The 16373-nt window shown below is 40.6% G+C and overlaps 2 protein-coding genes across 19 annotated transcripts in view; one reads left to right on the plus strand and one right to left on the minus strand.

The window, feature by feature from the left end:
* Nucleotides 1-16373, plus strand: part of LOC120451087 (dystrophin) — a 142975-nt gene that overhangs the window by 22985 nt on the left and 103617 nt on the right. For 13 of the 18 annotated variants that reach the window (XM_039634472.1, XM_039634456.2, XM_039634455.2 and 10 more), the window contains 9 exons: nt 114-201; nt 1525-2574; nt 2669-2901; nt 3315-3476; nt 3538-3697; nt 5733-5828; nt 5894-6026; nt 11535-11698; nt 11789-11894. In XM_039634472.1, coding sequence (XP_039490406.1) covers nt 114-201; nt 1525-2574; nt 2669-2901; nt 3315-3476; nt 3538-3697; nt 5733-5828; nt 5894-6026; nt 11535-11698; nt 11789-11894 — 2192 coding nt within the window. The remainder of the gene's footprint in view (nt 1-113; nt 202-1524; nt 2575-2668; nt 2902-3314; nt 3477-3537; nt 3698-5732; nt 5829-5893; nt 6027-11534; nt 11699-11788; nt 11895-16373) is intronic. The other 5 variants (XM_039634468.2, XM_039634469.2, XM_039634470.2 and 2 more) reach the window with 2 other exon arrangements.
* On the minus strand, nt 7101-8602 carry LOC120451090. Its single transcript, XM_039634480.1, has 2 exons — nt 8075-8602; nt 7101-7978 (listed from the first exon to the last, which is right to left on the minus strand). Exons 1-2 carry the CDS (start codon nt 8474-8476, stop codon nt 7301-7303), a joined length of 1080 nt encoding a protein of 359 aa, XP_039490414.1. The 5' UTR covers nt 8477-8602; the 3' UTR covers nt 7101-7300.

Here is a 16373-nt window from a genome sequence, read left to right on the forward strand (position 1 = left end):
ATAATGCAGCAGAGAAAGCTTAATACTACATTAAGTTAATTAAGCCTTCTCGTGTTCACTATGCTGTAAACCCCTAATCTACTTCTTCACCTAGTAATTGTAATCTTTTGCAGGGCAATGGAGCACGACCTGAAGGAGATAAATGTGCCCTCGAATCCGGAAATTGAGAAATTGCAGCAGCAAGTAATTGCAATTGTCGTGGTGAGTCGGAGCAAGCAAACCAATCCTCTTAATTACGCAAAAGCTTCCTTTCCGCTTTCCACAATGTCCTTTCCACCTGCACATAATACATGGTCCATCCTTTCCTCTTTCTGTGCTTTCTGTTATCGGGTTTCAGTTTTTTGCTTACCCTCGTTTTTGTCTTTATTTGCTTACCTCACATTTCGCTTGTACATCGGAGTCGCCCCACACTTCCCATTCCATTGAGGCTGATTCTACTCGGACACCTTTTGGCCCGACTCCCGACTCGAAGCAAATGGAATTGGGTTTCAAATTTCCTCTGCTTTTACTCCTTCTGTTTCACATCATCGATTCGACATCATTTGATTTATCAAAATGTACAGTTTGATTTTAGGCGGAATGATGTAAACCTTAAATCGTACTCAGCAGTCAGGCGAATTGGGACTGGAAATAGATTGCTTAAAATCTGTATTTGTTAAATATACATAACGGGTCGTGCCAAAGCTCATTTAAATATATAAATCTGTTTGCTTTTAAAATACGTTTTTAGTATTGTGGGCTTTTGAATTTTAAATTTGCCATTAAAGCCAAAATATATAAATACATACATATTTAAGTTCTTATTGACTACAAACTAATACATTTTATAAAAACAATCAGAAATCCAGAAACCTATATGTTTAAATGTCCCACTACCAATTGCTTCTGTTGATAATGCGCACCACCATACTTACTTACTCAATCCATTATTATTTTTATTTTGCCAGTTTCATAAAACATTAAATAATCTTTCCACCAAAAGCTAATCCAGAACCACCAACACTTATCCGTACTGGTAAATGCAAATGCCAAACCATCAAATCTACCACATCACCCCAGCTAGAGAATAAACCATTATTTTAAATATTGAATAAAACCAGAAATCACCGTATCACTAGAGCTCTACGGGGTCTAACTTTGGTGTCATTTTCACGCTTCCAAATCTAATGTGTATAGTTTTATACTTGAATCCCCCCAATTGTTGTTGTGGCGTTCGATTGGTTGTGGCTGCGTCAAATGTCCAAACCATCCCAAAAACAACATATAAAAAGTAATCCTTCCAATCCACCGCTCACCACCACCACCAAAAAAAATATATAAAAGTCCACCAATTACCACCGCTCACCACCAACCAACGCTTATAAATAAATGGCCACTGCTTTTTTAATGGAGACTATGTACCTAAATGTAAAAATAACTATATACCGGCTTCATGGGCTTCATGCATTCAGAAATGCATTTGTTTAGTTTTTGAGAGTCTACAGAGCTTTGTAATTTACACCAAACTATGCATTTGTTGTTCAGGATGTGCTGAAAACCCGTTTCAATGAAGCCACAGCGCTTGCCGCTCGAAATACGAGCTCTCCGGAAAATGACGACACGGAAATAGTTGTAGTCAGCGATACAGTGCGTCAACGACGTGCCAGGACACCCCAATCAGGGGAATCCCCATCATCCGCACACACCAGTTCCTCTGAGTCGCCAACGAAGGGTGTGGAGAATAGTACGGTAGCGGTTGGCGACCTGCCAGGTGGAGTCCTGCCGGATCTTCTCCCACCTCAAACATTCCGGCTGGCCGAGTCCAGTACTCTGTTCTCCCAGATTTCCCTTAATCCCGAGAAGGTATCCAAGACTCCACCACCTAAACCGGCGAAAACAAAGCGAAAGGCTCCAAGTTCTCCCGCCCAAGTTGTGGAGATCAAGGTGAAGAACATCCAAAACGATAAAATGTCAGTGCAGAATATTGATCTGGAACCACAGCAGGGTGAAATCGTGGACACCGTCAATATCCTGGAGAGTGTGGAACCCTTCGTACCCGAGTACGTGGAGACTGTACAGATTGTAGATCTCTCCGAGGACTCGGATTCATCGGTTAGAGTTGATAGTCAGGGCAAGGAGGTGCGACGGTCGAAGAGCAAGCACTCACTGAACGATGCTCCACTGCCCAAGGTTTCGGATAACGATGAAGACTCGGCGGAACAGGAGGAGGACCTCCTGCGTCCCTCGGCTGGAAATACAAGCACACCGTTCCTGAGGGTGGAAAAGCACCGCATCTCCTTCGATGAGAAACGCAAACGAGTAGCTAATGAGCGCGATATCCTGCGTGATTCCGAAGAGGAGGAACCCAGAACACCGGATACTCCCCGGTCAGCGCAAGTATCCAAGCCAAAGCGCTGGCGCCAGCTTCAGCCAGAAATAGATGCCCTGGAACCCGAATCCCCCGGTCGCGATAGTTTCTATAGTCCCGACAAAGAATCCGGTTTCGATGCTGAGCCTCTCGTGTTTTCCGACGATGAGGATATACCGCGTTTCTCGCTGGAAATGACACCAACCATTGACTCCGATAGTGATACGGTAATTTGGTTGAATGCCCTGGCAAATTGCTTCCCCGTGTGTTTTAAAGTATCAACCCTAACTCGAGAAATATTATTCTTAACTATCCACACAGAGTCGCATTGAGACGCCCTCCACCAAAAAGCCCAATCCTTTCCTGAGCAAGGTCCTTGAATCGATGCCTTCCCCGGTGGATGACTCGAATGTAACGCTCAAAAGTCCGCTCAGCGAACAGCTGCCCCAGAATCTGGATGATCGTGTCCGAGAGTTCGATAAGCAGGCCAAGCAGATGATCTACAAGTTGAAGCTTACGAAGGCCAAGATTGAACAGTGTCACGAAAGCGAAGCGTAAGGCTTAGAAAACATTGTTGCATTCTTCAGTTTAAGATTTAAAATTAAAGAAAGTCTTTTAAGTAAGCCACTAAAAAGTCATCAAAGGGGCATTTAAATTTTTCGCATGTTCACACTTGGTCTAAAATACCAAGTCATATAAAAATTACGCCAAGCTGGTCACTCTGAAAGTAAATTTTTTTCTTATTTTGTGCTAGGTAATAACTTTGAAAACTTGTTCATAAGCTTGTTATTATAATTATAATTAGAAATTAGCATAAGGATGAGAAAAAAAAAAAACTGTAAAGTCAGTGTGACCTATACTTTGTAGTAGAAATTAAAAACGTAGCTTTCACCAAAATATTACAAATATAAGCATAGGGTGTGTATGATATCTTAAACATGTGACCTCATCAAATAAAATATTGCAGAGAGGATCTGAGGCTCCTAATAGCTCCCGATGCAGCCACCTTGATATCCCAGGGAGACTCCTTGGTACTGGAAACCCATGGAAGACAGGGCAGCATTTCCCGCCTGGTCATGCGCACCCAAATAATATTGAGGGAACAGTTTCGAGAAGTGCAGCAAGCTACGTATGACACCATCCACAGACTTCTGTAGTGTCCATTCACTTATCTCGTTCAATTACCATAGATCCAAGACCTCGGGAAGTGGGACGCCAGCTCCTCCACTCGACAGTGTGAACATCGAGGAACTGGTCACCAAGGGACTGCGTCGCATCAACGTTCTTATAGAGAAGACTGTGGATCTAAAGTCTAGCAGCGATCTTGAGAAGCGCATGGAGGATATCAACGTGAGTGCGACTGAGTTATGGCAATATAAAAGCTAAATTACCTGTCCAAACTACAATTAAATCACATTCATTTAATCGCCGCAATTAGTCATGTACGTGGACCTTTTGAAGACAGCGTCACATCTTTCGGCGATATTCGCTCGTCTCTGGCCGCAAGTTAATTGCCCTCTTGAGAATTTCGATGCACACATCTAGAAATCTATAGGCAGTGGCCACCACAGCTAAATGGGTCCATTAGAAGACCCAAAAATAAACACGCCTGACACAGTTACACATCTGCATGCAGTTGGGCGGTGGATCTGATTCGTAGTATTTAGTGGGTCAGAAGAGATCGTAGGAGTAAGAGAAATTTTAAGAGTTCTTTCCTGAGCTGCAGCTCATTTTGTTGCGGATGCTGTCTGTTCTGAAGGGTTGGACGATATGATGGTTGTCATGTTCTATTAAATTATGAACTTGTTCCTTTAAAGTTTAAACATAATGATGTATTGAAATGTTTTAATGACAAGTGATATTTTGTATTGGACTCAAATCCATTTTGGTTCAGACTTTCATTCTTTGTTTCTGTATTTCGAGAAAAATATAATTCAGATGGACACTTGTATCCAATAAGTGTAACCTTAAAAAACTTGTATAAGAAAAAGTTTCTGTAGTTTTTTGAGAAAGTCCCATTTCACATACGTGCCCATTCATAAAAACTAGGAAGAAGTAAAACTGTTTGCCGCCACCAGCCTCGCAGCATATAATAAATGAAGCATTTTCAACAAGTTCCATCCCTAGGCAACAGAGTCATTAATCACTGCAATCATTTGTTGTTTATTTTTATATGTTTTATTTATTCAGTTTTTTGTTTGATTTTATGGCACCAGCGAGCATGGCGACAAACGCCAGCGATTCAAAAAAGCGAAAAATGAAATCAAAAATAGAAAACATTATTTTGTATTTTCAGAGAGGGGAAGAGACATACCGAGAGTTTTGGGGCTGAAAAGTAGATTTAAAATGGGAAAACTTATTTCGAAGAGGCGCAAACATGTAAATTCGTCTCTTTGCCGGCGAGATGAGGACTTTTGTTTTTATTTTTCCTCATTTTTTGTTTGCGCCTCTTCAGTAGCGAACCGTCTCGTTTGCAAAGCGGTTGCAGAGCCTTAAAATCTTTTCAAATTTTCCGATGTGCTTGCGGGCGTTTCTTTGTTGGCCCAGTAATTGATTGTAAATTTTGCGGGAATTTCATTTTGGCGCGAAGCGAAATTTCGACAGCAAAAATCGGATCGTCCGCAACAGTTTGCATCGCGCTGCATTCTCGGCCCACAAATGCAATTTTGCTGGTTGGCAAACGCCGTTCAAGAGGTGGTAGGGTTTTCCGCCGCCAGTCACGCCCACCTGCGTACCGCCCATCCTCGACCAGCTTCCTTTCCCTAAAAGAGAGAGAAAGAGTCCCTGCATGATTGCAGCTGAAATTGAATTCCAATCGCCGTCGGCTGCTCCTCTCCCAAGCGGTGGCCATTTCGCTCGGCAGTGTGTGTTTGTTCAGCTTCCGTTTCCGCTTCGAACTGCCATTTATTTTTCAGCTGCACCAGCTCAAGAGTATCGAATGCATTAATACCTGCTTTAGTGCGCTTTTGCTCGACGCTTAAAGCCGATTTCATTTTTAGTCGATATGCAGTAATGCAAAGTTTCCCAATTGAATTAAATTTTTAAAATTGCGTCACCTCGCTTTCATTTCAAATACCTATATTCCGTTAGTCACTCCATTTTACCTAGAATTTTCTTGAAAATAAATACAATTCTAAATAACTAATAAATATGATTTGCTGACAAGCTAAACTACGCATTTGTAGAAGATAGTTCTTGAATGATGCACTTTGTAACCTCAAGGGAATTTTAAGAGCTTCATGGACACTGACGAAATGTCATTTAATAAAGTAAAGCAGATTCCGAAAAAATATGCAGGGCCAATCAATTTGCAGTTTAATACGTTTTAATATTAAAACTCACTTCCTTTTGCACTTTTTAATACATCTTCCCACTTTGATTGCAGGAGCGGCACGACGATTTGCAGGTGATTGTCAGCGCCATTGGCAGGAACGCCCAGATGCCGAAGGTCACGCCCCTCATGATGAACGAAATTGAAAAGGTTTGCCCACACACGTCGCTTCCCATTGAAAACCCTTACGTAGTGAATGCATTGCCATTTTGCAGACGAAAAACAATTTGATAGCTCACGCGGATTCCATTGAGCTCTCGTTGACGGAACTAAGAAATGGCCCCCGAATTTCCAATGGCAAGGAGCGTCCAGATGCATCCAGTGCGGCCACCATGAGCTGTCGTTCGGGTAAGCTTGCCCACTCAATTGTTTGAAATAGTTCCTTTTATTTTGGGGGCTTAGAGAGATCGCATCCAAACCTAGTCCAATGGTTCGTAATGTTCTTGTTGATTGTCGGCAAGTTGAATTGGCTTCAATTGTTTGGTTTACACTCGAGTTGACTGCTTAAATGTAGACAAGCTGTCGAAGTGGACTTGGTCTAGTGGATAAACTTAAGGAAGAGCACTTTTCGGGAGTGTTCATCCTGTCAGAAGGCATTTATTTGAGTGCTGACGCACAGGACATTTACCAAATTATCTATAATCAATTATCTATCACAAAACAGAGAACAATTTAAAGTATGTTATACAGCAATGGGTTTTAATATGTAATTTCAAATAAGTTGTGAATCTATCGCATTCTTGTTCAATCACGTATATGCAGCGTTCTATTTTTAATTTAAAATTCACACAAATTCCTATATTTCATTTTAGATTTTTTTATTAACCAATCCCGATTGATATGATTTGGGGTTTTATTACTGCACACAATCGTTCACATTACTGAAATTTAATAACAACGAAAACTCTTGAAACAGCACGTACTAGTTTTTGTTCATTGTAATTTTATTTAGTGTATGTGCACTTTCATGTGAACTATGTGTTGATTTACATTTAGCGTTTTAAAGTTACAAAGAAAAACTCCGTAAACTGCATTTTGGTGCAAGTTACACTCTAGACGAGTTTAGACATTTAATAACTAAAAATACAAAGGAGATCGATGTTTCCCGCTTTTTTCCTACACCATTTCCGTTTTTTGTTTATGTTTTTATAGGGAAAAGGCCAGCCAGATACCAAATGTGCCATGTCAATGGCACTTTTGACATTTTATGTGAATGTTTTCGGTGTTGACTTACCCAATGGGAGGTGGGTGGCCTTCCCATGTTTCCCATGTTTCCCATTTTGTAGACCCCCTTTCTGGATTACATAACAGATGCAGACATATGTTGTTGAATACATATTTCGCATGCCTGCTACTTGGGTTTTTGTGGCTAAGTTAAGGAAGGAAACTTTCACTTTGCTCAAATCGTTTTACATGTATAAATTTCGTTTGTATTATGGAGCTTCTAATAATTGAATACCCTTGTTTTATTCCAATATCTTAAACATGTTTTAAGAATTTACACAATACAAAATCCAAAGTGTTGAACAATTCAGACACCACACCGAAGTCTTGTACCTCTAACTAGCAGGAGTGCTGCAGATGAAGAAGACTCTCATCCTTTGGCAATCGTGCTAGCTAAGCTACAAGAAATCCCTCTCGTGACCAGAAGTTACGGGCTTTCCATAAGGGGAACCCACCTGGCTTAGCTGTGCCGATGCACGTGTGAGATTTCTGGTCATGGTAACCTGATCGTTGGATATCTTCACCAGGCCTTGGGATCTCATAAACTTCTCAATTTCCAAACTGGCTTTCTCTGCGAAATGCACACTATTGTCGAAAACCTCCTCATCCGCTGATGGAACCGCCATCATCACATCGCTCATTTTCCGACCGTTTTTCGCAATGGTGTACTCACCCTCCTGGGAAATCCTTCGTCGCTCTGCGAAACTCAGCTGCGGGTCCTGCAATTCCCCTATAATCGAGCCCAACGTGGCGTCGTAGTTGGCCTGGGTAACACTCCCACCGACCACTTCTCCATCTGGCGATGCTCCGGACGAAATCTCCGATTCTCGACTTTCGACGGGCGTTGCCAGAAGAACCCTTCTTTTCGCTTTTGGCCCCTTCGGCTTAACGGAGTTTACCATTGACTGTTCGCTCAAATCGTTTGTTTTCTTTATTAGATCGCCTAAATCGGTCAGCCGCCTGTCAAGTACCTTGGCATTCAAGGCCACGCCCTTTTTGGGATGCGGAGTTCCAACGGAAACTATATCCCGGATATTCTTAGTCAGCGATTGCCGACGAATTACGGTGACGGACAGCTAAAGTAAAAGTAGAGTTCAGAAGACAGATTTTAAGGACAGCAAACAATTGTGCTAAAAAAATCTTCATTTTGATTGGAGTCATGCAAATATTACCTTCGATTTATTCGTGGGTTTCGTCCAATGAGAGCTTGCATCGCTGATACTTGGGCTTCCATCTTCCAGCTTTTCCGGTTTTTCCGGTTTTTTCTTGTGCAACCCGGAATGGTTTTTATTCTCAGAATCACTACGCATTTTGAGGCGAGCCTTTAGTAAGTTGGCATCCACTCCTTGCTCCGCACGAGGATATGGAGTAGATGACTTATTAGAGGACTTCATTAACCCATAGTCCCTGGAAGAGATGGGTAAGGGATCCATGGTTTTGAATTTTAGCTTGGGTATCCTCAGAAAAATAGGAAATTCCTTGTCGATGATACTTGAGGGTTCGACAATTGTGTTGTTTGGCCTCCTAGTTCCACTCTTATCATCTTTGTACGGCTCTTTCTTCCAATTTCGCATGGCTTTGTGTTTTTTTTTGGTAAACGTTTTTTTATTGTAATTTGTTTTATTTTTCAACTGATTTTCTTTTTATTTTTTGAGTATATGGTTTTTTAAAAACAAATCATGACAAAAATCAGTATGATAATTGGATGAGTTTCTTCTTACTTGTTTCGATTTAAATGGAGCTGCAAAAAATGCCCAACACTATAGTTTGAAAGCCTTGTTTGCTAAGCTCGACAAAAGCTGGTTGCTGCCAAACTAATATTGGTGTTCCGCAATGACTATAGATGGCGCTCAAAGTTATATGTGTATGAATAAATGTAGACAACTTTGTTTATAGGGTAAAAGATTTCATTGTAAATATTTATCCCAATATATTTTATTTACGCCTAATACTTATTATTATTTTTTAATGATAAATTAAACAGCTTTACCTTTTAAACCTAAAATTGACTTTTTTGTGCAATCGTAGGGTAAGATTTAAAGAAATGCAATTCTACATTTATTTACCTTACTTTTAAGCTTTGCTGGGTTAATTTACGGAACTTCTCGCTTTGCTAAAGCTTTTTTAGAATTAGTCCTGAGCTTTTTGACGCTTTATTCGATTTGACCGTTTTAATCAGCTGTTGGGCACAAAGAAGGAAACATTTGAAAATAAATCGTTCAGCGGCAAGGAAGTAAAAAACTCTTTAATGTGGAAGTGATACTTTTAATGCAATACGATAAAAAAATAAAACCGTTGAAAACCGCAGTGTAAATTAACGCTCTTCAACTCAAAAAAATAAAATATTAAAACAACATGGCCTAATGTAACCGCACACAATTTAAATGGAAAAAACGCATTTCAAATATACAACTTAAAAAATTAGTGGCGAAAATCAAGTCTACTAATATCTGTGGATTTTTAACAACTAAATAATATTACTTTATAAATTTTCAAGGTGCTGGATAAGATAAGATTACTTCTAGGTAAATACAAAAACAGCGATAACCATTTCCCAAAATATAAACAACAAATTAAAGCCCATCAAGGTCATCCATCACTTAAAATGAAAACTTTAAAACGACTTTTCTGTTTGCTAAGATGTCAGTGTGTCTGTCTTAAAGTCCTTTCTGGTCTTTCCTTGACTGAGGAATAAAGAGGACGCTCCTCAGTTGAGTGACAACTGAAAAGGAGAATGGGAAAGGAGTCCAGAATTTCACGCTTTCTTTGGCTTTTAATGAATTATGACATTTTCTGGTAGAGCCCGTTTACTTTTAACGATAGAAGTCGGGCGCGTAGGAGGAAGAAAAATGGAGGGAATGTTATCAGCTCTTTCCCTTTTCGGTGTATTTTTTTTGTTTTTTATTCTTTATATGATGTTTTCTACCACTTTGCACCTGTCCCGTGAATGGCACGGCACAAAGCAAAAGGGGTTTGTGTATGTGGAGCCTACCTGAAACATTCATCAGAATGAGTGAAAAGAAATTTTACACTTAACGTGTTTCACTGCTACTTCACCGTGTTTTCCGCCCATGTGTGTGGTTGTCAGCTATGTTATTATTGCTTTCTGGTTCCCTTTTTTTTATTCCATTCCGAGGGAAAATATGCACAGTAAAAAAATATACATCATTAAATGAGCTTCCGTTTCTTTGGCAAAGAATTAAATGTGTTTGATTATCAAGAGATTTCCCATCCTTACATACATTGGCATACAGCTTGATAAGTAAAACCTTTTCCTAAATTTCAAATATATCTATAAATCGTATTGTGTGGGCTGTGGTGCAATCTTTTTCTCAGTGCATATATTTGCCTAACAGCTTCTTGTGAGTTTGGAACTCTCATTCATTCAGTCGCTCACTCACTGCAAATGCTTTCAGACGCCACAATTCGACGCGGCCTGCGTTCCGTGTCCCATGTCCCATGTCCTGAATCCCGCTGGTGGCCAGGGCAGTGTTAGCTGTCCTCCTTGGACTTGGCATTTGTCGCCAAAATCCCCTGTCCTTGCAGACTGGCCTAATCCTGCGAGGGACACTGCAAACTACAAACCAAAACAGCAGACAAGCAGAAAAAAATCCAACGTGTCCCTCCTTTTTCAGCTTAGTTTGTTTTGGTTTTGTTTTCCCGGATTATTGGCAAACTCAGGCCTAGAGAAACTTTCATAACTGTCAGAAGGACGCCCATTTCCGTCCACCTGCCCATTTTTTCAGTCGCCTTTCGGTTCCTTTGCTCTGCGCCTACTTAAGCTTTTCTTTACATTTCCTTTCTACTCTTTTTCTCAAGTATTTCAAGTGTTTCTCCTTTACTTCTTCGAGTTCTGAAATATTTGCACCATGGTTTGCTTTGAATGGCTTTCAATTGAAAATTGTCATTTAAAGGAAAAAGTTGAGGAAAAGCTAAAAAAGGCAAGGGGAAGCAACTAAGGTCCAGGGTTAAAATAATATTATTTTGCGATGCACTTTGCAAGCTTACTTCTTTGTAATTTCCGTTCATTGACATCAGTTGCATAATGTTCCCCAGCAAATACTATATTTTACGATAGAACTATAAAATAACCAAATGGTAAGCCATATGTCTTGGTTTTTAAATTTAAAAGCACTCTATTTTTTTAATATTGCGACTATTTAAAAGCCCAAGAGATTTAATTTATAAAATACAAATTATTTATAAAACTTTGCTTGTGCGTTTTCGTTTTATACCATTGTACTACCATCAACCAAGATACTCGAAAGTTTTGCTTCATTGAAATAGTTTTTCATTTACTTGCCTCTTGCTGAAATGTGCAACAAAGTCGAGAGACGAGTGGCAAGCAACACCAGAAGTAAAGAAAAATAGATGGATGAGAAAGAAAATACATAATTCAATATGAAGCTACAGTGACCCCAATAAGTATGCCACCAATGCCAGCAGTGGTCGGTCGGGTCAGAGTCAAAACCACAACTGGTGCTGTTTAATGAGCAGCCCCATCAGCAGCAGCGACACACAGGATTGTGTGGGTCTGTTTGAAAGGACAGGCTAATTAGCAAAAAGTCCTTTCCCGCGCTCGTTCCCCTTTTTTTCAATCCCATTTCAATTTGTCCCATTTTTTCTTTGCAGAGTACAATAACGAGCCGAGTGGTACTGGAGCGTTGGCCGGCAGCTTCGATAAGTCGGTGCTGCAAATTTCCGACTGGCTGACTTGGGAACAAAACATGATCAAGATACAGAGCGTGCTCGTCGACGATGGCGATGCAGTGCGACTAGCCATCGAGAAGCAAGAGGTGCGTCACATGAAATACCGTACAACACACCCGTTCTGGCGCACACACATATCCTCACCCATGTTCTCACATCATATCTCCTGTTCACAGAAAGTCCTGCGTGAATTGAAAATGAAAAAGCCGCAGCTCAACGAACTGGTTCACACAGCGGAAGTGCTCAAAGGCGACGTAAAACGGCAGCAACTGCAGGAGAAAGGTGAGTCCTTTAAGAACTATGGGGGTCCTTAATATATTGAGATTAGTATGGCGCATCCACGATTACGGTCGTGACTTTACTGGTGAACATCAATCTGGTGCCCTGTTCTTTTGTACCTACTATGTACGAGTATAAACATATTTGCTTTATTTTAGATTTTAAATGTGTATACATAGACTTAAGATTTATTAGCAAACTATTTAAATCACAATGACTACTTGCCACCCAACTCTGCTTTAAAGTAATTATTTCATCTAAAGGATTGATGGGACCCAATTATCATCTTGCCCATTCGTGAGTGTATTTTCGAATCTTCATTAATTTTTGAATGAAATTTTGCAAATTGGCTCACATATGGAAATTTCATTAGGCCTTGTTAGCCATTCTGTCTCCGCTGCCAAGGGGATTGCATACGGCTGATAGCTGTACAACACGGATCCATTTCCTTTTTCGAAAACCCCCCGCTACGAAATCCAGAAATCACTTCGGTGCAAACAAATTTCCGCCGGTCGAGACAAAATGCATGCAAGTATGTGGGTAGGGGCCGAGTGGAAATGGAAAAGCGGGAAGGGAAAAGCGAAACATATGAGTTTTGTACCGAACAGCAACAGACGCCAACGGATGGCCACTTAAAATTGCTAACTCAGTCAGGGGAATGTTTTCGAAGGGGATCCGGGCGAGAAAAAAGGAGGCAGTGTGGTTAAAGGACTGTCAACATTTGCATAAAGGGGCCGTGAACCTCGGTAGCCGCTTTGTTTCAGTTTGTTTCAATTCGAAAAAGTTCTCTTTAATCTGACTGACTCAAAACAATGTCACGAATAAATACTCACACAGAGACCAGAGAAGTATAAAGGTGGTTGACAAAGAGAGTTCCGCTTGCTTGTTAAACAAATGATTGCATACTTTTAGGTCGGGGTGAGTCCTGCAGTTTGACAGCCACTGAATTAAGAGCACACGCTGTTGGAGAGAGCTGTTTTGAGAGAAAACTCTCAGTCTCATTCAGTCTTCTGCTTTTCTCTTTTCTCCTTTTTCTCTGCGGAATTTTAATGTGGCAGTTGAGCAAGCGGCATGCAACATTTATGCCAGTTGACATTTAATTGACAAGCGAGGCAGCCGGCGGGGAAAATGGGAAAATACCCAGCCAGCAGGATGCTAACTGAAATATTTTCATGCTCTCTGGGATCGGGGCTACGTTTCCAGTGGGTGTTGGGGGCTGGTGGAGCCTGATGAGCTGGGAGTTGCCTGCACTGCTTGTTACACATTATTATGATGTTTGGTTTGTCATAAACATTTGTAACTTGTCGGCCACGTTCTCTCATCTCGGCCATTTGTACGTGCATTTCTGCCTTGTTTTTTTTCTGTTATAAGTGTATGTTTGTGTGTCTGTTTGGGCCTTTTGTAATGGAGATGCCAACAGTTGCAACTTGCACCGAGGGGATTTTGCTTTTTGAGCTTTGCAAAGCTGTGTGTGTGCAGTTGCACATACTTTATTACTATTAAATAGGAAAAAACACATTATAATTTTGCTCGTATTTAGGCTGCATAGCTAAGGTTTTCTAAAAGATTATTTTAAATATTACCCAATATTACAAGAAGCCTATTTAGTATCATTCTGAATTTTGTACTTATGTGTTTTTAAATTGGGGTTATTTACAATTACATCTATTATAATTAATTTGAATACTTAATTTTTTGTATTTGAGTTTACTTATCTACAGAATAGATGGAGTAATATAGTAATATAGAGTATTTTCCAGTTGTTGAATGTTTCAAAGTTGCCTCCACCTAAGTTTGGCTAAGAGCCAAGCTAAAAATATGACCATTGGGGCAGCATTGTATTTCAATTTGCTTTTCAAACAGCGTTTAGGATTTCCACGAAAAAACTGTTCGCAGCCAGGCCTAGTTTATTATCTGTAAAAGTGGTTGGAAATGAAGCAAAGAGCTCCAATTAATTAATTATTTCGTAAAGTGGGGCTTAATTAAACCATTATTCATTATCTCGTTGGCGGTTTGTCTCTTTCCTTTTTCTCTGTCTAGCTGCACCTTATTTTCGCTTCTCCTTCCCTTCTTTTTAGGGCCAGAAGTCGCACAAACTTTTCGCCAACCCAAATGACCCCAAAGTCCTTATCATAAATAAAATGCCCCGCCCCCCCGGATGGGGGCGAACGAATAGGTGTACGTGTGTGTGTGCGTTGAGGTTCGCTCGTAAATCTGTCTTTGACATGCAATTTCAGTGCAGCGGCTGTTGCTGCAACTTGGCCAACAACTGCCACAACAGGGCAACACCAACAACCCAGCTGCGAGCATACTATCTGAAAGGACAACGCACTCAGCTGGCCAAGCACAGGCTCAGTGGCGTCCCACCCACATTATGCCCCGCTTCCCCCTTTCTGGCGCCCAAATTGCCTTTAATTGCAGCCTTTCGCCTCGCAAACGCCTTCAACTTCATAGACCACCCAACCCCGACCCCTTCCTTGTGTTTTGGCGCTCCACACGCCCGCTTCACGCCATTACACGCTTTAATAGGCCTGCCCCTCTTGTACCGCCCATCCCCCAAATAAGGCAGTTCACCCCCTCCTTCGCATTCGCAAAAACCCTTCCTTATCCAAAGTTGGTTCTCCCCCAGTAGAGCGCTTTCTTTTCAATGGTTTGGCATAGCTTCCTGGCATGTGTCTGCGCTTTCAAGAAGTTCGTTGCTTTTGCTACTCTGCTTTAAGGTGCAAGCTCCCTCAGCTCGTACAGTCGAAAAAAGTTGTTTGAAAAATAAAGATGGATTTACTAATTGACTTTTGGAAGTGGTAATGATTACACCATTTCGATAATAAAATATTAATGGCATTAACATGAAAATACAAAATACAAGGCTTTACTTGCATATAATAATATTAGATTAAAATATTTTGTAAATGTATAGTATGTTGAAAAACCATTCTCAATCAGTAACTGTCTAAACTGCCGGGAATTAGGAACCTTTACTGTATATTAAAAAGTCTTACCATATAAATTTAAAAGAGAATAATATCACATCTTTGTTGCTATATTTTAAAGCTGTGAAAATCGATTTTTAATTTAATATGTTATTTGATTAATTTATTCGGCTTTAAGAGCTAATAATAAGTAACTCAAATAGTTGAGTGTGGCCACTTATATTCATCATTAATATTTATTCCTCTTTGAGTACTGATTAATTAGGTTGAGGGTATTCAAAGTCGCCATCCGCTGAGTTCGCCTTTCCGCGTCTTGTTTCTTTTCTTAATTACTCGAAAAAGTGAAGTGAAGCAGAGACTCTCCTATGGCTGCTTAACCTCAGAACTTTATGACACAAAGGCACCCGGTACGCCCTATTTGCCACGCCCCCTCGTTCGAGGGATTTAAGTAAGCATTAAGTGAAATTATTGTCATGGTTGTTAGCTCCGGCTTTTGAGCGTTTTTAGCCTTTCAACCCTGTAAGTTATTTTCGCTAAAATAGTTTTGCGCACGAACAAATTTTTTTGTGCAACGAAAGTATGCGTAAAATTTGTCTAAACATTGCAGGATATAGGTGCTTCGGGGAAACTTTTAAAAAGTGTGTTCGGGTGCGGGTGCGTGTGTGCCATTGTTTGTTTGTGCGTGTTTGTCTGTGTTTGTGTCACCCCGAATGCCCTTGGGTGTCCTGGCACATCTTGCCCACACTTCTCTTGGGGCGCAGCCAAGTTGTGTGCTCCTCTTTCAGCTGCAGAAAAATTAAATTCCAGTTCCCTACTGCAAACTGGGAAGGATAAAGGATGCGAGCGGAGAAAAAGGTGTGGACCCCATGCACTCACTCATTACGCAAATTGTCCTGGGCCAACACAACCGACTACGTGTCCTGGACACGGACCTGGACTTCTCCTTCTCAGTCTGTCTCAGTTTTTTCCTCTGGGCATCTCATATGACCGAAATGTCGTTAACAATTTTCGTTGTCTAATGAATTTTAATTAAATTCATTAAGAGCTTGCACTTTCTGCGTCCCAAAGGGTAAAACAATGAAGTTGAGGCCCCTTCAGTCTCCTCAATGTGGCACTAAATGTGCATTTAAACAAAAATGAAAATGAAATGAAAATTTATTTTCAATTTACAATTGTTTCCTTTTAAGAACATTAGGTCATATTCTGTTTCAAAAAAACTATGGAAATCCAATTTGCATTCAACTCAAATATTTTTCTGCAATCTCGGTAACGACCTTTGAACTAATTCTGCAGCTAGTTTCTTGGCCCACAATCCCATTAATGGCTTTCTTATCACCCGACATCCACCGCCACCGCCACCGCCACCCTTCATTTTCCTCTCAGTTTTTCTTCAACTAATTAAGGCCAATGCACACCAAGCATTTTTCCCGACTGCGCAACCCATAAAAGAAAATCTACATCTAAGACCACAATAACATAAACATCAAATTCCATCAATGGCACAACGAACCGCTCAATCCCCTTGCCTTCCGTCCCTCTCTGCCCGAGTATC

This window comes from Drosophila santomea, chromosome 3R (genome assembly GCF_016746245.2).
Source record: "Drosophila santomea strain STO CAGO 1482 chromosome 3R, Prin_Dsan_1.1, whole genome shotgun sequence".
In the NCBI taxonomy this organism is placed as follows: Eukaryota; Metazoa; Arthropoda; class Insecta; order Diptera; family Drosophilidae; genus Drosophila; species Drosophila santomea.